This window comes from Mobula hypostoma, chromosome 3 (genome assembly GCF_963921235.1).
Source record: "Mobula hypostoma chromosome 3, sMobHyp1.1, whole genome shotgun sequence".
Lineage (NCBI taxonomy): Eukaryota > Metazoa > Chordata > Chondrichthyes > Myliobatiformes > Myliobatidae > Mobula > Mobula hypostoma.
The window spans coordinates 67,308,780-67,325,979 of record NC_086099.1 but is presented as its reverse complement, the minus strand read 5'-3'; the positions used below and the strand labels follow the sequence as shown (position 1 = coordinate 67,325,979).

At 40.4% G+C, this 17,200-nt stretch overlaps 1 protein-coding gene across 4 annotated transcripts in view; it reads right to left on the bottom strand.

The window, feature by feature from the left end:
• The window catches only part of atp8a1 (ATPase phospholipid transporting 8A1), a 358,923-nt gene that overhangs the window by 44,685 nt on the left and 297,038 nt on the right, over positions 1-17,200 (bottom strand). For all 4 annotated transcript variants that reach the window (XM_063043220.1, XM_063043222.1, XM_063043221.1 and 1 more), the window contains 2 exons: positions 11,057-11,135; positions 3,783-3,844 (listed from right to left, as the gene is read on the bottom strand). In XM_063043220.1, the coding sequence (XP_062899290.1) occupies positions 3,783-3,844; positions 11,057-11,135 (141 nt within the window). The remainder of the gene's footprint in view (positions 1-3,782; positions 3,845-11,056; positions 11,136-17,200) is intronic.

Genomic DNA, 17,200 nt, shown 5'->3' with positions numbered 1-17,200 from the left:
CGGAGAAATGTTGTCTCATTTGATGTATATAGTTAAATGACAATAAACTTGATTTGACATACCACACACATTTAAGCCTATACCTATACTAATAATTCTTCATAGAGATGCACATGTAATATTTTCTATTGCTTTCCACCTCCTACCCTCAAATCTGTGCTGATTGTGAATACTCTTCTAACACAAGCCTTCTCATCTGAGATTTCTCTTCCACAGATGCCGCTTTACTGGTTGAATCCTAGCAGTATTTCTCTTTTTGTTTCAGATTCCAACATTTGCAGTATTATTTGTTCACCAATCGGTCAGAGTACTCTCAGTGGTGATGAGATTTGTTTTATCCTAGACAGGACCACTGATTAAAGATTAGCTTTATTGGTCACATGTACATTAAAACATGCAATGAAATGTGTCCTTTGTGTCAACGACCAACATAAACAGAGGATTCTGCTGGGGGTAACCAGCAGGTGGTGCCACACTTCTGCCGCCAACATAGCATGCCCGCAACTCGCTAACCCTAACTGCACTTCTTTTAGAATGTGGGAGGAAACCAGAGCAGGTGGAGGAAACCCATGTAGGCACAGGGAGAACATGCACACTCCTTACAGGCAGTAGCGGAAATTTAACCCTGATCAGTAGTCGCCAGTACCGTAAAGTGTGCTAACCATTATGCTATCCAGCTGTCCCTCCCCCCCCCCGAAAAAATGCCTGGTAACCAGTGTGATTCATGTCTCCAGGAACCAAAGCTCTTCCTGTTTCTCTTTTGCTGAAGGACTAAAAGTTGCTAAAATCTATTAATAAAGGAAGTGGTTGCAGGTATTTGGAAAAATCATAATGGAGTTAGGCAGTGCCAATATGAATTCATGAAAAGATAATCCTATTTCATAAATCTGATTTCTTTGATTCTAACTAGCAGAGTAGTTGAGAGGAGTCAGTTGATATGCTATGTTTGGAAAATCTTTGAGAATGTGCAATGTGAAAGGTTTTACAAGAGGCACATAGAATAGCGTGGCAGTGTCGTTGCACATAAATTACCGAGAGTTCACTCGTAGTACAAGCAGCAAAAAGGGAAGCGAGTACAAGATTACAGACTTCTTACATGTGGCCCTGGTGTGACAGCAGCAAGAACATTATGAGCAGGTCAGTCACACTTCTCAAAGATGTAGGAATTTATGTGCCACAAAGCCTTTGCTCATTAGGTTGTTTCATGGTGTTGTGGGGGGAGGGGTGGTTGCTTTGATCTATAAAAGGCTCATCAAACGGATCCTCTCCTCTCTTGATCTGAGATGAATGAGAGATGATCTCATTGAAACGTATAAAATGGTTACTGGGGTTGACAGAGTAGATGCAGGAATGATGTTTACTCTGGCTGTACTGCCTAGAATCACCAGTCAGTCTCAAGAATTCAAGACTGAAATGAAATCATTTTTTTCCACCTTTTGGGTAATGAATGTTTGGAATTTTCTACCCAAGAAGCTTTGGAGCTAAGTTGCTGAATATATTCAAAACAGATATTGATAGGTTTTTGGATACTGAAGTACAGAGATAGCAGAAATAGAAAAGACTACAGATGTTAGAATCCGGAGCAACACACAAACCTTTGGATGAACTCAGTGGATTAGTTGGCACCTATGGAGGGAAATGCATGGTTGATATTTTGGGTCAAGACCCTTCATCTGGATTGGTGGGGTCAAGATGAAGGGTCTTAATCTGAAGTAACGAATGTCCATTTCCTTTCAGAAATATCACAGTTAGTGCAGGAAAGTGGCACCAAAGTAGAAGATTTACCATGATCACGTTGTATGGTGGAACAGGCATAAGGAACTGAATAGCCTGTCACTGGTTCTATTCCTTACGTTCTTATGAAGTTTGGCGCACAGGTGTCACAGTCAGCACAATCCACATTGCTGCTGTACAGAAAAGGTCAGTGTCCAGTAGATACGATGCTCAGGTAAGCTCTCACAATAAATAAATCACATATGGATTTTGTGTTCCTGACAAGCAGAGTGAACAAAACTTTAAATCTTTAGCATACTTTCTATGTATGATCCAATCCCTTCCCTCAAAAACAATATCATCTTTCTGGGTATAAACCACAGAAGACTGTTTTGCAGCTGAAAGCTCAAGTATTCCTTGCAGTGGAAGTCATTAAATGACAACCTGGAGATCTGGAACTGAGAGGATTTTTGGCGTTAGGTCACTGGAATGAATGTTGTTCCACTCATTGCACTACTTGTTTGTTCAACAAGCACCAAGCCCACAATCTCCTCTCCAGTTCTGTAGACTTCATTTTCTGCTCATTCACCTGCAGCATCAATACGTTTTTCTCAGCTGTTATGCTGCTGACAGGCTTCCTTCTTAGTGATTTAACCAGCGTTTGATGTTGGTTGAATTTCATGCCAATAATTAGCTTTTGGACGCTGGACATACGGCACGTGTAATAGTGAATAGCTGCATCCTCAAGGATTGAGAAGAATAAATATGTATAAACAATGAAAAATATAGAAACTAACCATACATATATATATATATACATTTCTGAACATTAACTGAACTTGGGAAGGTATAAATTATCCAACATTTATTAATAAAATCCATAATTCTCATGACATCTGCACATCTTTCAATTTGCAAATCTAGCATTTAATCAGCTGGGGACCATCTCATTGCTGCAGTTATAATTTTCTGTGATTGTGATCCTCCAATGGCAGCATAACATATCTTGCATCCCTTTGACACTGTTGCATTTGTTTTTCCTGGTAATCTGCCAAATGTCTTTTGTATTCAAAGTGAACTCTGCTGGGAAATATGGCTCATGGCACACTTTGTAGACCTTAAAAATGAAAGATCTTTTTCTACAATCATTTCCACACTGGATGCTCTGTTCGGGAAATCCGGGCTTCCATGGCACTTGTAATTCTTTCCCAAACTCTCTGATCTATAGTGGTGACTCTATTTTTTTGGCTCTGGTTACATTTAGTTTTAGAAAATGAAGGATTAAGTACTGGAAGTGTTGGAAAAATTTAATTGAAATGGATATTTATCTTACTGCATAGGATTCTGACATCAGTGGTTATTTTTCATAACGAGTCACTGTATGTAAAATATTTGGAAATGGTTGAGGTAAGATGAGACAAGAAATCATAGAAAACCTACAAAAAAGCATAATCTTAAGGATGTTAGTAAATTCAACACAAAAGAAAAATGGCTTGAAAGTTGGAAATCATATACTTTATTCTGCTACTTAAAACAGCTCAGGTGAGGCTCAAGTCTGGTGCTAAAAATATGACAAGGCTGAAAAAAATTACAATGGGAAATAAAGAACTAATATACTTAAAACTGAATAAAACAGCAAATATTAAGGCTGAGACAAAGGGGAACTGAAGATAAAGCAGCTAAAAGAGTGAGACATGGCTTTGATGGATGGAATAGTCTTCTGCCTTCGTTGAAGGGTAATGTACTCCCTTTCCTTGTAATTGAATTGGTGTAAAAATGTCTAAACTGACTTTATGACACCCTAACTTGAATTTACTGTTTTCTCAGTTCTTAATTAGCAGCAAAGCTCAGTTATAAGGCACTTTGTAATACTTTTCAATGACCATGATGATTTCACTTCAAGAGAGTTTCACCAAGGCAGCACAAACAGTTAATTTGTTTTTATATTTAATTTTGTGTATTTATTCATGAAGTATGAAGAAGCATTTTGAATTCAAGAGCAGAAATGTCAAAATTAATTGTTGAATGATATGAAAATGTTTTTAGGTGATGAGTATTTATGGACTTACTGTGTAAACCATATTTCCTAGTAGCAGGCAGCCAGGCGTCTTTCCATTTTCAAATACAGTGTCTGCAGGAAGCAAAAACACTAACATGAGTTCAATAGTTCAAACTATTAGTTGCTGAAAGTTCCAAGAAATAATCCCACATCTGCTAGTCATATCGCAGCAGCAGATTTTTCAAAGTTAATGTATGAGTGATTTTTAAAAGAACTAGTTTATTGTGGGTAACTGTTCCTCCAGGATTATTCTAACAAAGATATAATAGCAGCAGAAATTTTTTTTTGAAACATCGCTGTGCTCTGGGGTACATCTAGTGCACTACACATAACTAATATCCTTCCAAACTTTCAAAGTAAATTAGAAGAATGATTTTGGAAAATTTAGGCCAGGTGTTTTGACATCTACTGTGGGAGAAAAATTGAGAGTAGATTTTATGAGCAGCAAGCTGAGAACACTTTGTGAACATAAGAACAATAATTCTAAACAAAAGGGTTCTATATACCCGAGCCAAAACATTAATTGAGAGTTTTATGCTGCAATAAATGAAATGGATGATATTAATGTGAATGGGATTATTTATTGTATAATCAAGGTGACTCTTGGAATGACAGACAAGTTTCAAGTTACATCCTGGATAATGTATATATATAAAAACATATACAAACACATTACAAACAGCAGCAGTCAATGGAAACTGTTCCATATGGACAGTTGTAATTAAAATAATTGCAAAGTTCTGCTGCTGGGAATTCTGATAAGCCACTGGAAGATTATCCAAGTTTGTAAAAGAGTGATATATAAAGTTTTCAAAGCATAGGCTAAATTACTACAAACTGTAGAACATATTGAAGGAAGGTTGGGGAAAAACTCCAAGTGCAATGGTTCCCCAAATAGTTGGATGTACCAAAGTTACAACAAGGGAAACCAGAATGCTGGGAATTTGAAGAATCCTAGATACTGCAATCTACATTACTACAATAATAAGGTCCCATTTCTTATCTGCACCATGACGATGTTCTAACATAATGTTGCGGTGGTGTTAACATTGATAAAACATTTGAGTGTAGTCCGCACATCAGAGGCTTTATATATTCACCTTTTCCCTTTTTAATCACTTAAAAGCTTCATAGTTTGCCAACATAAGAAATCACTCTGCACGGAAGCACATTGGAAAAATTTGCAGTCTCAGCAAGTACTCACATATTCAATCATATCTATTCTTTGCAATCTCAGAAAAATAACTCAAGGCACTATGAATAAAATAATCAAGTACAGTTACTGTGAAGGATGCAAACTCCTACACACAACCAGATTCCTTGTATAGTAAGATGAAGAACCGCCAGTCTTTTGACTATCAAAGAGAGACTGGGAGAATTCCTGCTTTTCTATGAACAACACCATGAGATCCAAACCCCTTGAGAAAGGCTAACACAATTTTGACTCAACACCTCATCTCAAAGAACACATCTGGCAGAGCAGCACAACCTTCTTACTGAACTGCAGCATTAAACTAGTTTATCTGTTCTAATACTGTTGTAGCATCTAACTGAGGCATTTTACCTGTAAAATTGATTAATCTATACACGTACGATATTTAGACAGTGAAAACAAAACGTAAAATGGTCAAGTGATGCAGAGAAATGCTTACAGGGCTGCTTTAAGTTGGTGGACTACACAATATTCAGGGATTCATCTTGAATCTGAATGAATACGCCGCAGTTGTCAACGACTTTATCAAGAACTGTGCGGATGAGTGTGTGCCTTTAAGAACATAATGGACATAACCAAACCAAAAGCAGTGGATAAACCAGGAGATTTGCAGTCTGTTGAGAGCTAGATCTATGCCATTGAAGACTAATGACGCAGAACTATACAAGAAGTCCAGGTATGACCTATGGAAGGGTATTTTAAGAGCAAACAAACAATTCCTATTGAAGTTCGAGACAGAATCGGATGCACATCAGCTTTGGCAGTGTTTGCAGGCCATTACTTCCTACAAGGCAAAACCTAACATCATGATGGCTGGGATGTTTCAATCACAGATGAGCTCAACACCTTTAATGCACACTTTGAAAGGAATCAGAATCAGAATCAGGTTTCTTATCACCAACATGTGTCGTGAAATTTGTTAACTTAGCAGTAGCAGTTCAATGCAATACATAATATAGAAGGAAAAAAAACAAAAAAACCCTAAAAAAAAATAATAAATAAGTAAATCAATTACACTATACGTATATTGACCAGGTTAAAAATCATGCAAAAAACAGAAATATTATATATTTAAAAAGTGAGGTAATGTTTAAGGGTTCAATGTCCATTTAGGAATCGGATGGCAGAGGGGAAGAAGCTGACCCTGAATCGCTGAGTGTGTGCCTTTAGGTTTTTGTACTTCCTGCCTGATGCTAACAGTGAAAAGGGCATACCCTGGGTGCTGGAGGTCCTCAATAATCGACGCTGCCTTTCTGAGACACCACTCCTTGAAGATGTCCTGGTTACTTTGTAGGCTAGTACCCAATATGGAGCCGACTAAATTTACAACCCTCTGCAGCTTATTTTGGTCCTGTGCAATAGCCCTCCAATACCAGACAGTGATGCAGCCTGTCAGAATACTTTCCACGGTACATCTATAGAAGTTTTTCAGTGTATCTGTTGACATACCAAATCTCTTCAAACTCCTAATGAAGTATAGCAGCTGTCTTGCCTTCTTTATAACTGCATCGATATGTTGGGACCACGTTAGATCCTCAGAAATCTTGACAACTAGGAACTTGAAACTGCTCAGTCTCTCCACTTCTGATCCCTCTATGAGGATTGGTATGTGTTCCTTCTTCTTACCCTTCCTGAAGTCCACAATCAGCTCATTCGTCTTACTGATGTTGAGTGCCAGGTTGTTGCTGCGACACCACTCCACTAGTTGGTATATCTCATTCCTGTATGCCCTCTTGTCACCACCTGAGATTCTACCAACAATGGTTGTATCATCAGGAAATTTATCAATGCTATTTGAGCTATGCCTAGCCACACAGTCATGGGTATATAGAGAGTAAAGCAGTGGGCTAAGCACACACTCCTGAGGTGCGCCAGTGTTGATTGTCAGTGAGGAGGATATGTTATCACCAATCCGCACAGACTGTGGTCTCCTGGTTAGGAAGTCAAGGATCCAATTGTAGAGGGAGGTACAGAGGCCCAGGTTCTGTAACTTCTCAATCAGGATTGTGGGAATGATGGTATTAATTGCATCTGCTGTTGACCTATTGTGGCAATAGGCAAATTGCAAAGGGTCCAGGCCCTTGCTGAGGTAGGAGTTCACTCTAGTCATGACCAAGTTCTCAAAGCATTTCATCACTGTAGATGTGAGTGCTACCGGGCGATAGTCATTAAGGCAGCTCACATTATTCTTGTTAGATACTGGTATAATTGTTGCCTTTTTGAAGCAAGTGGGAACTTCTGCCCGTAGCAGTGAGAGGTTTAAAATGTCCTCGAATACTCCCGCTGGTTGGCTGGCACAGGTTTTCAGAGCCTTACCACGTACTCCATCGGGACCTTCTGCCTGTGAGGGTTGATTCTCTTTAAAACAGCCTAACATCAGCCTCTGAGATGGAGATCACAGGGTCATCAGGTGCAGCAGGGATCTTCACAGCTGTAGTTGTATTCTCCCTTTCAAAGCGGGCATAGAACGTGTGGAAGACTAATTCTACACCTGTGCAAATCCCTACAACATCTGGTGACTCTGCAATCTGCCTTGGAGGCCAACGTTAGAACTTCTTTCAAAAGAGTGAATCATTGCAAGGCGCCAGGCCCTGATGGTGTACCTGGCAGGGGACTGAAAACTTGTGCCAACCAACTGACGGGAGTGTTCAAAGACACCTTCACTCTCTCACCACTACAGTCTGAGGTTCCCATCAACTTCAAAAGGGCAACAATCATACCAGTGCCCAAGAAGAGCAGGGTGAGAGCTGCCTCTACAAGTATCAGCCAGTTGCACTCACATCTCCCGTGATGAAGTGCTTTGAGGATTGCTCATGGCTAGAATCAACTTCTACCTACACAAGGCCATGCGTCTGTTGCAATTTGCCTTTCGTAATAAGAAGTCTACGGTGGCTCTTCACGCGACCTTGGATCACCGGGACAATAGCTGTACTTATGTCAAGCTGCTGTTTATAGACTACGACTCAGTGTTCAACACCATCATACCCTCAGTACTAATCAACAAGCTCCAGAACCTGGGCCCCTGTACTTCTCTCTGCAGCTGGATTCTTCACTTCCTCATTGGGTGATCCTAGTCAATGCTGATTGGAAATAACATCTCCTCCTTGCTGACAATCGCCACTGGTGCACCTTAAGGCCGCGTGCTTCGCTCACTGCTCTACTCTTTCTACACCCACAACTGTGTGGCTAGGCACAACTCAAACACCATCTTTAAATGTGCCAAAGACACAACTATTATTGGCAGAATTTCAAATGGTGATGAAGAGGCGTCCAGGAGTGAGATAGATCAGCTGGTTGAGTGAAGCCTCAACAACAACTTTGCACTCGACATCAGTAAGATCAAGGAATTGATTGTGGATTTCAGGGAAGAGAAAATTGTAATTTATTGTTTTTATTATGTAATACAATGTACTGCTGCCACAAAACAATAAATTTCATGAAATATGCCAGTGATATTAAACCTGATTACAAAATACTTAGCAGATCAAACACTTGAAATATTAACTCTGTTTTGCTTTCCATGGATGCTGCGGGTAGGGGTACGGGCACTGGTACTGGTACGGGTGTGTCTGTGTCAGGCAGCATCTACAAAAACTGATGTTTCAGGCCATGACCCTTCATCAGGGCTGGAAAGGAAGGGGGAAGCAGTTAGAATAAAAAGGTGGGGGAGGGAAAGGAGGTCAGATGTGATCAGTGAAGCCAGGTGGGTGGGAAAGCTAAAGGGCTATAAAAAAGGGAATCAGATAGGAGATGAGTGGACCATGGGAGAAAGGGAAGAAGGAGGTCACTGGGGGAGGGGATACCGACAGGTGAGGAGAAGAGGTAAGATGGAGGTGAAAAGAAAAAAAAGTAACCAGAAAGTGAAATTGATATTCATATCATCAGGTTGGAGGCTACCTAGGCAGAATATGAGATGTTGCTCCTCCATCCTGAGTGTGGCCTCATCATGGCAAAAAAGATGGCCATAGAGCGACATGTCTGAACAAGAATGGGGTTAAGAATTAAAATGGGTTGGCCAGCAGGAAATTCTGTTTTAGGCGATGGAGTGGAGGTGCACAACAAAATGACCCCCCAATTTATGTTGGGTCTTACCAATATGGAGAAGGATGCATTGGTAGCATTTCCTGTAATTTATTTCCTTTCTTATTTCAGATTTTCAACATCTGCAGTATTTAATTATAGAACTGTCAGTTGTCTGCAGAGATTTGAACATGGCAAACATGGGAGTAATTTTAACATTCTGTTTTAGGCCATGACTGTTGGTATTTGGAGGCTCGGTCTTTACTTGCAAGGGTCTGGTAATCATTGTTAGCTGGAGAAGACAAACCATCAGCTTCCTATAGCGCCTATAGTGAAGGAGGCGGAGCTGTGTTAAGATGGCGCTAAACAGCAACTCTTTTGCTTGTCTCTTCGGAAACAGCTCTATTTCCATCTTTAATACCTTTATTTTTCCCTTTCAGTGTTCTTTTGAAGACCCCGACCTGGAGTTACATGCTGACTTCAGTCCTTTGTGGGAATGGGACCCGTTTTCGGGGTTTTAGGACTAGCCGTTGTTCAGCACGCCAAGGGTTCAGGCTGAGATCTTGGGGACCAGGAGACAGGCAGATCGAGGGTTGGTGTCGTGGCAGGAGACCCATGTGTTGTTGCAGGAGTCAGAAAATCTATTTTTGTGTACCCCAAAAGACCCGGGATCTTTGCAATCTTTGGGAACAAAGCTCAGAAAAAGCAATGTAACGAACTTTTAACATTGTAAACCAGTGAGTTGTCTGGTATGTCTCCCCGCTTGCTGGGAAAATGGAGACACCTCTTTCTCCCTTATTCAGGAGAGAGAGATCCTGTGGGATGTCAAATGGCGGGGAAATACGAAGCCTTTGGGGTAACTGCAAGTCTGTGTCTTTGCTATTGATTTGCTCACGGTTGAGTGGTCGGTGGTGGTACCGGTGTTTGCTTTTTTATGCCGGTGGGGGAAGGGGGATTGTTGTTCACTGCTGCTTACGCACCGGAAGGGACTTGGGGTTCTTATATTAAACTGTTGTTCATTCTTTGGGGGCACTTCTCCGTTTCCGTCGATGTTTGCAAAGAAAAAGCATTTCAGGATGTATGTTGTATACATTTCTCTGACATTAAATTGGACCTTTGAATCTTTGATGGGGGAAAGTGACTGGAAGGCTAATGGGAGGGTGGGGCATGCACTGGTTGCACATACAAGTTAAAACAAACAAAAATAATTTCAAGCTACTTTTGAGAAAGATTGCTGATTCAACCACTTAGCAACAGAACATATGGCTAGAGGGTTCAGTGTGTGTGCTCCTCCCTCGATTCAAAATTGCACATGGGATTGTGTCTATGTCTTGGATTTTGATGAGCATGTTAAAAGAATCTGTCCGTGCGAAATAAGTGGACATTCCAGCTGCCCTTGAAGCCACAAGGCAGAGCATCAAAATAAAGGAGGGCGGTAAATGAATCACTGACACTTAGAGATTATTAACACCACCTTTACAGTATATGGAAGATAAATTAGTTACCACAGAGCCCATCTTGAGTGATTGATGGTTGCAGACCTCTTGCTGCACAATTTTCTCATTCCAAACATGTTTGATACTGCTGGTATAACATTCACCAGCACAACAGAAACGTTAATTTATGTGCCCTGGTTAGGAAACCTTACAGTAATCTATACTTTAAAGATGAACTTTCTGATCCCTCACTTTCCTTAGACTGCCTTTACCAAATTTGTCTATTTGACAAATTGATTGGTTTTAAACCATTTTATGAAAGGTAGAAATTCCCACTTGTCAATACAAAATTTGTTTTTCCACTAAAGCTATTTGAAAAGGCATTTTTGTTCTCACATTTATGCAAGTATTCAAAGTTTTCCATTTTAATCAATACTAAATGCAGGTCTTTGAATGAACAGTTTAAAGCACAGCTGAAAAGAAGGGTAAATATGTATTTTTGCAATTTATAGTTTAGAAGTAAAAGATGATACAAAGTCTTGGATGCTATGAAGTCGGAAATAAAGTAACCCGAAAGGATCCAGCTAAATGTTCCTGTTTGTCTCTGCTGCTTACCATGCTTGAGGGCTTCCAGTGGGAACCAAAACAGAATAATCGAGTGGAACAGGCCATTCAAACAATGAACCCAGAAAACCTATGGGAAAAGAAAAATCCATGAGAACCATTTACAACAAACCAGTACTGTGAACTCTAACCCCTCTCTTTATCGCAGTTTCAAATTCGCTAAGTGTGTTTTTGTCCCACCACCACTGTGAGGTGTTTTTACTGACAACCACTTTTAATCTTTTAAGTACTTAGATTTCTTTTCCCCTCCCAATTCATTTTGTCCTCAGTAGCATCTTTTGATATGATTGCTATATTTTCTCAGTCTCTGGCAATGGGTACACAAATCCCTCACCAGCAGGCTAGCACTTAAAGATAGAATTTATAATTCCATTTAATAAATACTATTCTGAAAATCAGTACCATCACATCACAAACCCAAGGAACAAAACAAGTGAATAGTATAAGATTCGACTACTCGGGTAGCAAAAAAATATATTTTAATTAAAATTAGTTGATTTCTGATCTAATTTCAATATTGTTGCACCACCATGACTCATAAGCCATGATCACCATGAATGCTTTATTAACCATCCTAAGAAGGATGTGCCAGAAATTAATGATATATTTAATTAATTCATTCAAATCCCTGCTGTCTTTTTTCTCTAAATTGCTCATATAATAATTTGCTGAGTTAAAGGGAATATACAACAGTTAAAACTACCATTTTTTATCTGGCCCTTTCCAAAAGGAACACAAACATATTCATCCTCCATGATGTAAAGAATGAGTTGATTCAAAATTGTTAACAATACTTATTTATGATTGCATTCTTCTTTATATGCTTCTTTTTTCCTGTCATACTCTTTCCTGATACCACTCATCCTGGTAAAATACATTCCGTTTGACTGACTTACTAACTAGCCACCTTCTATAATCCAGACTCAGTATAAAGGCAGCTACTGGGTTAGGACACTCAAGTTATTCTGCCAGCTTCCATGTCATATACTGCCCTGAGACATTCTTAATGCACACGGTCTTGAAATGTTTAAGCTTGGGATCTTATTGATTTATGGGGCATTGCATGAAATGTATTAAGTGCAAGACTATTGCCTTTACGGTAGATTCATCTAGTCTAGGTACGTTTCAGATGCTTTGCTGGTTTAACTAAGTGAAGCAAATTTGAAATGTAAGGTAACTGTTACATCACACATACAGTTAAAGCATAATTGTATACTGCACATACAGAATTTTGCAGAATGAAATATTTATCAAGTTGCGAAGTGTTGAAAAATTCCTCCGAAAGGAAATTCTATGCAAGCAAAGAACATTTAATAAAAATAGAGAACTATTTATTTCTTCACATAAGCAAAAGGCTGAAGTGCCACGGTCAAAGAAATTCTCTTGTTAAAGAACGCTGAGATAGACTTGATGATGTCGAACACAGGATCACATACAAATCTCACCAAATGTTAATGCACTACTGGAGTCAGTGTGCAGATTAGTGTAGAACTGTTTCACACTTAAGCCTATAAAGTACAACAGGCCCAACCCACTTAATACAGTCAATATACAGTCTCCTCTCTATTAATTACCAGAGGAAGAATTTAATTAATTATGAAGAAAATTTCCATTAAGATTTATCATACAACTTCTCTGTGGTAAATACAAATTAAAGGATTCTTCTTCCACTGTCAACGTCAATACCAGGACCCCCCCTGCCCCCCCCGAGTGATTTACAGCTGGTGCATTACTTTTGAAGTGAAGTCTCAGTTTGCACATAGAAAGCAGATTGTGTGTACTCAGCAAGTAGGAAATAAATGAATGCAGGAATGACTAGACTAGTAAACCACAGCTCGAGCTATTGTTCCAGAGACACAAGTTCAAGTTTTTCAATGATAATAGGGGAAAATTAATTTCAGTTAATGAAATAACCCTAATTTAATGGGATGAAGAATAAAATGGCCATGATTTCACCAGATTTGTTGAAAATTAAATATTGTCAGCTTACTATAAAACTCTAAGGGAAGGAATTAATTGTTGATTCTTGGCCTGGCCTCTATGTGACAGAACTGTGCCATTTCCAGTAATGATGGCACCTATGTACAACGCTCCTTTGGTCGACATCTTCTGGATAGATCATGAAATTGTATATTTCACATTTTGTCTTTTACGTTTGTTTTTCATCTTGAATGTGATTTTGGAACTGTTGGAGCCTGTGATTCGCAGTTTGGAGATTATTTGTGAGTTTCAGTGCTCTGTAGTCAACTAGTGCTGGTGAAGCAGCGAGTCTGCAGAAAGACATAGATAGATTAGAAATTTGGGAAAAGAAGTGGCAGATGGAATATAGTTCGGGGAAGTACATGGTCTTGCACTTCGGTCAAAGAATACAGGTGAAGACTATTTCTAAATGGGGAGAAAATTCAAAAATGTGAGATGCATAGGGATTTGGGAGTCCTTGTGCAGAATTTTCTCAAGGTTAACTAGCAAGTTGAGTCAGTGGTAAGGAAGGCAAATGCAATGTTAGTATTCATTTCAAGAGGACTAGAATACAAAAGCAAGGATGTGATGCTGAGGCTTTGTAAGGCATTGGTCAGACTACACTTGGGGTAATAAGAACTGTTTTGGGTCCCTTATCTAAGAAAGGGTGGGATGGCATTGGGGAGGGTCTAGAGGAGGTTCGTGAGAATGATCGCAGGAATGAAAGGATTAATGCATGAGGTGTGTTTGATGGCTCTGGGCCTGTATTCACTGGAGTTCAGAAGAATGAGGAGGGGATCTTATTTGAAAAATTTGAATATTGAAAGGACTACACAGAATGGACATGGACAGGATGTTTCTAATAGTGAGGGTATCTGCGACCAGAGGGCATAGCCTTAGAATAGAGGGATGTCTCTAGAATAGAAATGAGGAGGAATTTCTTTTGTCAGAAGGTGGTGAATCTGCGGAATTCATTGCCACAGACTGCTGTGAAGGCCAAGTCATTGGGTATATTTAAAATGGAGGTTGATATCTTCTTGATTAGTAAGGGTGTCAAAAGTTATGGGGAGATCGCAGGAGAATGGGGTTGAGAGAGATAATGAATCAGCCACAATGGAATGGTGGGGTAGTCACGATAGGCCGAATGGCCAGGTTCTGCTCCTATATCTTATTATCTTGTAAGGCACATCTAGTGAATGTGAGGGAGCTATGTTACGGGTTAGTTATGCAGCAGCTCACAAGCAGGCTTACTAAAACAATCCTTTTAACCAATACCCCAGACTCCATTATAATTCCAGGATACTTTCTGACATTCCAACAGAGCAAGGGGGAAGCAAGCAGAATATTGTTGTAAAGAAAAAGCCCTTGGAAGCCTTGAGATTGACTCTGGACTCCAGATAGTCTCAAATCAGCAGTAAAAACACACCTTCAATTGCTCACTGGGATCCACTGACTCCCTTAGCTGATGAATTAGTGGTGCTCCATGTTGAGCACCTGAAGGAGGAAGCACTGTTGAGGAAACTTCATGGTCCATGCCAAAGAAGGGTCATTGCACATTACTGAATGATCTACACATCCTGAAGGACTTACTGTAGCTCAAGCTACAATACTACTTTAGATCCAAATTCCAAAAGCACGAGAATAATTGCCTTTACATCAAGCCAGCAGACAACTAAGTGCAGCATTAAGGGAGGAAGAATAAAATGTTACTATCAGTACATTTCCTGTGTTAAATTCTGGGTGGCTGTCATTAACTAGAAACTTAACTAGATTAGCCACAAAGAAAGTCACAGATTGGGTACCCCGTGCGAGTGTTGCGACTCCCCAAAGACATTCCACCACCAACAACACACAATTCAGGAATGTGCTGGCAACCTCTCTGTTTGTTTGGATGGGAGCAGCGCCAACAACACTTGAAGACTGACACCATCCAGGATAAAGGAGCCTGCTTGATTTAACATCAAACATTCACTCCCTTCACAACCTGCACACTATAGCATATGATTGCCAAATGGCACTACAGAAACTTGCTTTCTTTGACAGCACCATCCAAACCTAAAATACTTACCATTCAGGCAGGTACAAGGCAAATGGAACATTCACCATCTATACCTTCCTTGCCAAAATCCTTTACCTTCCTGATTTGTAAATACCTCATCATTCTGTTACTATCACTGGAGCAAAATTCTGGACCAACAGTAGGAGTACTTTCACCAAAAGGACTACACCTCAGCATCTTCAGGTCAATTATTGATGGCTGAGTGTTGGTTGTTAACATCCATCAATCAAACAAAAAGTAATTTTCAATGCCAACGGTTGAAGTGGGAAGATTATGCTGGATACTGAGGGGACTCTGGTATTTTTCAGGGGATTCTTCTTTGGTCATTTCACTTGATTGATGAAGCTCAAACTTAAGATTTTATTCTTGCAGTTCCAAGAATGCACTTTTTCCTCACAGAATGGATTGCCTGCTCAAATTCCAGACAGCGACATGCCTAATGGGGAGCAAGGTTTAAAGAACTACAAAAAAAAACAATCACAGAAACTGCAGCTTCTAACAGAACATGTCAAGGAGTTAGAGCCGGAAATGCATGAACTTTAGATCATTCGGGACGGTGAAGGGTTGATTGACAGGACACAAAGGGAGGTAGTTACACCTAAGGTGCAGGACGCAGGTAACTGTGTGACTGTCAGGAGGAGGAAAGTGTGAAGGCAGCCAGCGCTGAATACCCCTGTGGCCATTCCCCTCAACAAACAGGTATACCGCTTTGGATACCGGAGGACCATTCTTAGGAATCTTCCCTTGTGTTTGAGCCTTGCAGACAAAGTGTCGATTCTCCAATGACTTGGTGCTATCACCTTGGCTTGAGGCAAAATGGTGGAAGGCTGCTCTACTCATTCGGGGTCGTCGAACTAATGGGACAAGGCATTTGGTTTCTGTTTTTTTTTCCTCAGTCAATAGATCAGGATGAAATTAAAGCGATTAAAGAAGAGACCACCTGGTCTGTCTGGAATCCAGTCTCGTGGCCTCCTGGATACAAGCCAGGTTCTTGGGCTCCTTTAGTCAGTGACACCACTCTTCCAAAGCAAATTTAACTGCGAGCAGCTCCCCATGCCCAATCTCATAGTTTCTCTCTGCTGGGGATAGCTGCCTGGAGAAGAATGCACATGGTGTAGTTTTACTGTCTGAAGGCGACCGTTGAGACAACACTGCACCCACTCCGATGTCACCTGCACGATGAAGGGAAGATCCAGGTTAGGTGAAATCAAGATGGGAGCTGATGTGAACCATTGTTTGAGCTCCATTTCGGTAGATGAGACAAAAAAGGCCAATAGATTTCTTGGTGAAAATTATCAGTGGAATGACCACTGAGCTGAAGTTCCTAATGAACTTCCAGTAAAGGTTGGCAAATCCCAGGAATCGTTGGACCTGTTTCACACTGGATGGAGGTGGTCAATCTCTGACTGCCTGGGTCTTAGTAGGGTCCATCTTAAGATTTCCATTAGAGATGATAAAATACAAAAATGAAACGGTGGTCATATGAAATTCAGATTTCTCCAGCTTGACATGAAGTCCATGGTCTAGAAACCCATTTAAAACGTCCTTGATGTGAGCAACGTGCTCCTCTATATACTTTGAGAAGATTAGACAAAGGCATACTTATGGAGGGTATCCTGGAGCACACTGTCTATAGGGGCCTGGAAAACTGCTGGAGCGTTCGCAAGACCAAAGGGCATAACCGGGTGCTCATAGAGCCCTGGGGGCGTATTGAATGTGGTTTTCCACTTGTCGCTCTCCTTTATGTGGATCAGATCATATGCACTCCACAGGTCTAGCTTTGTGAGTACTCTTGCCCCTTGGACCATCTCAAAGGTCATATTCATGAGGGGATAACAATTCTTGGCTGTTATGCAGATTAACCCGCTATAATCAATGCATGGCTGCAGGCTCCGATCTTTCTTTTGTATGATGAAAAAGCCTGCCCTGGCTGGAGAGGTGGAGGACTGAATGAAACACATGGCAAGAGCCTCCTTTACATATTCTTCCATTGCGCTTCTCCCTGGGCCTGAGTGCGCATATAGTCAACCCTGTGGAGGACAAGTACCAGACAGTAGGTCTACAAGCACAGTCATAAGGTCATTGCAGTGGAAGAGTTGAGGCTTTTCCCTTGTTGA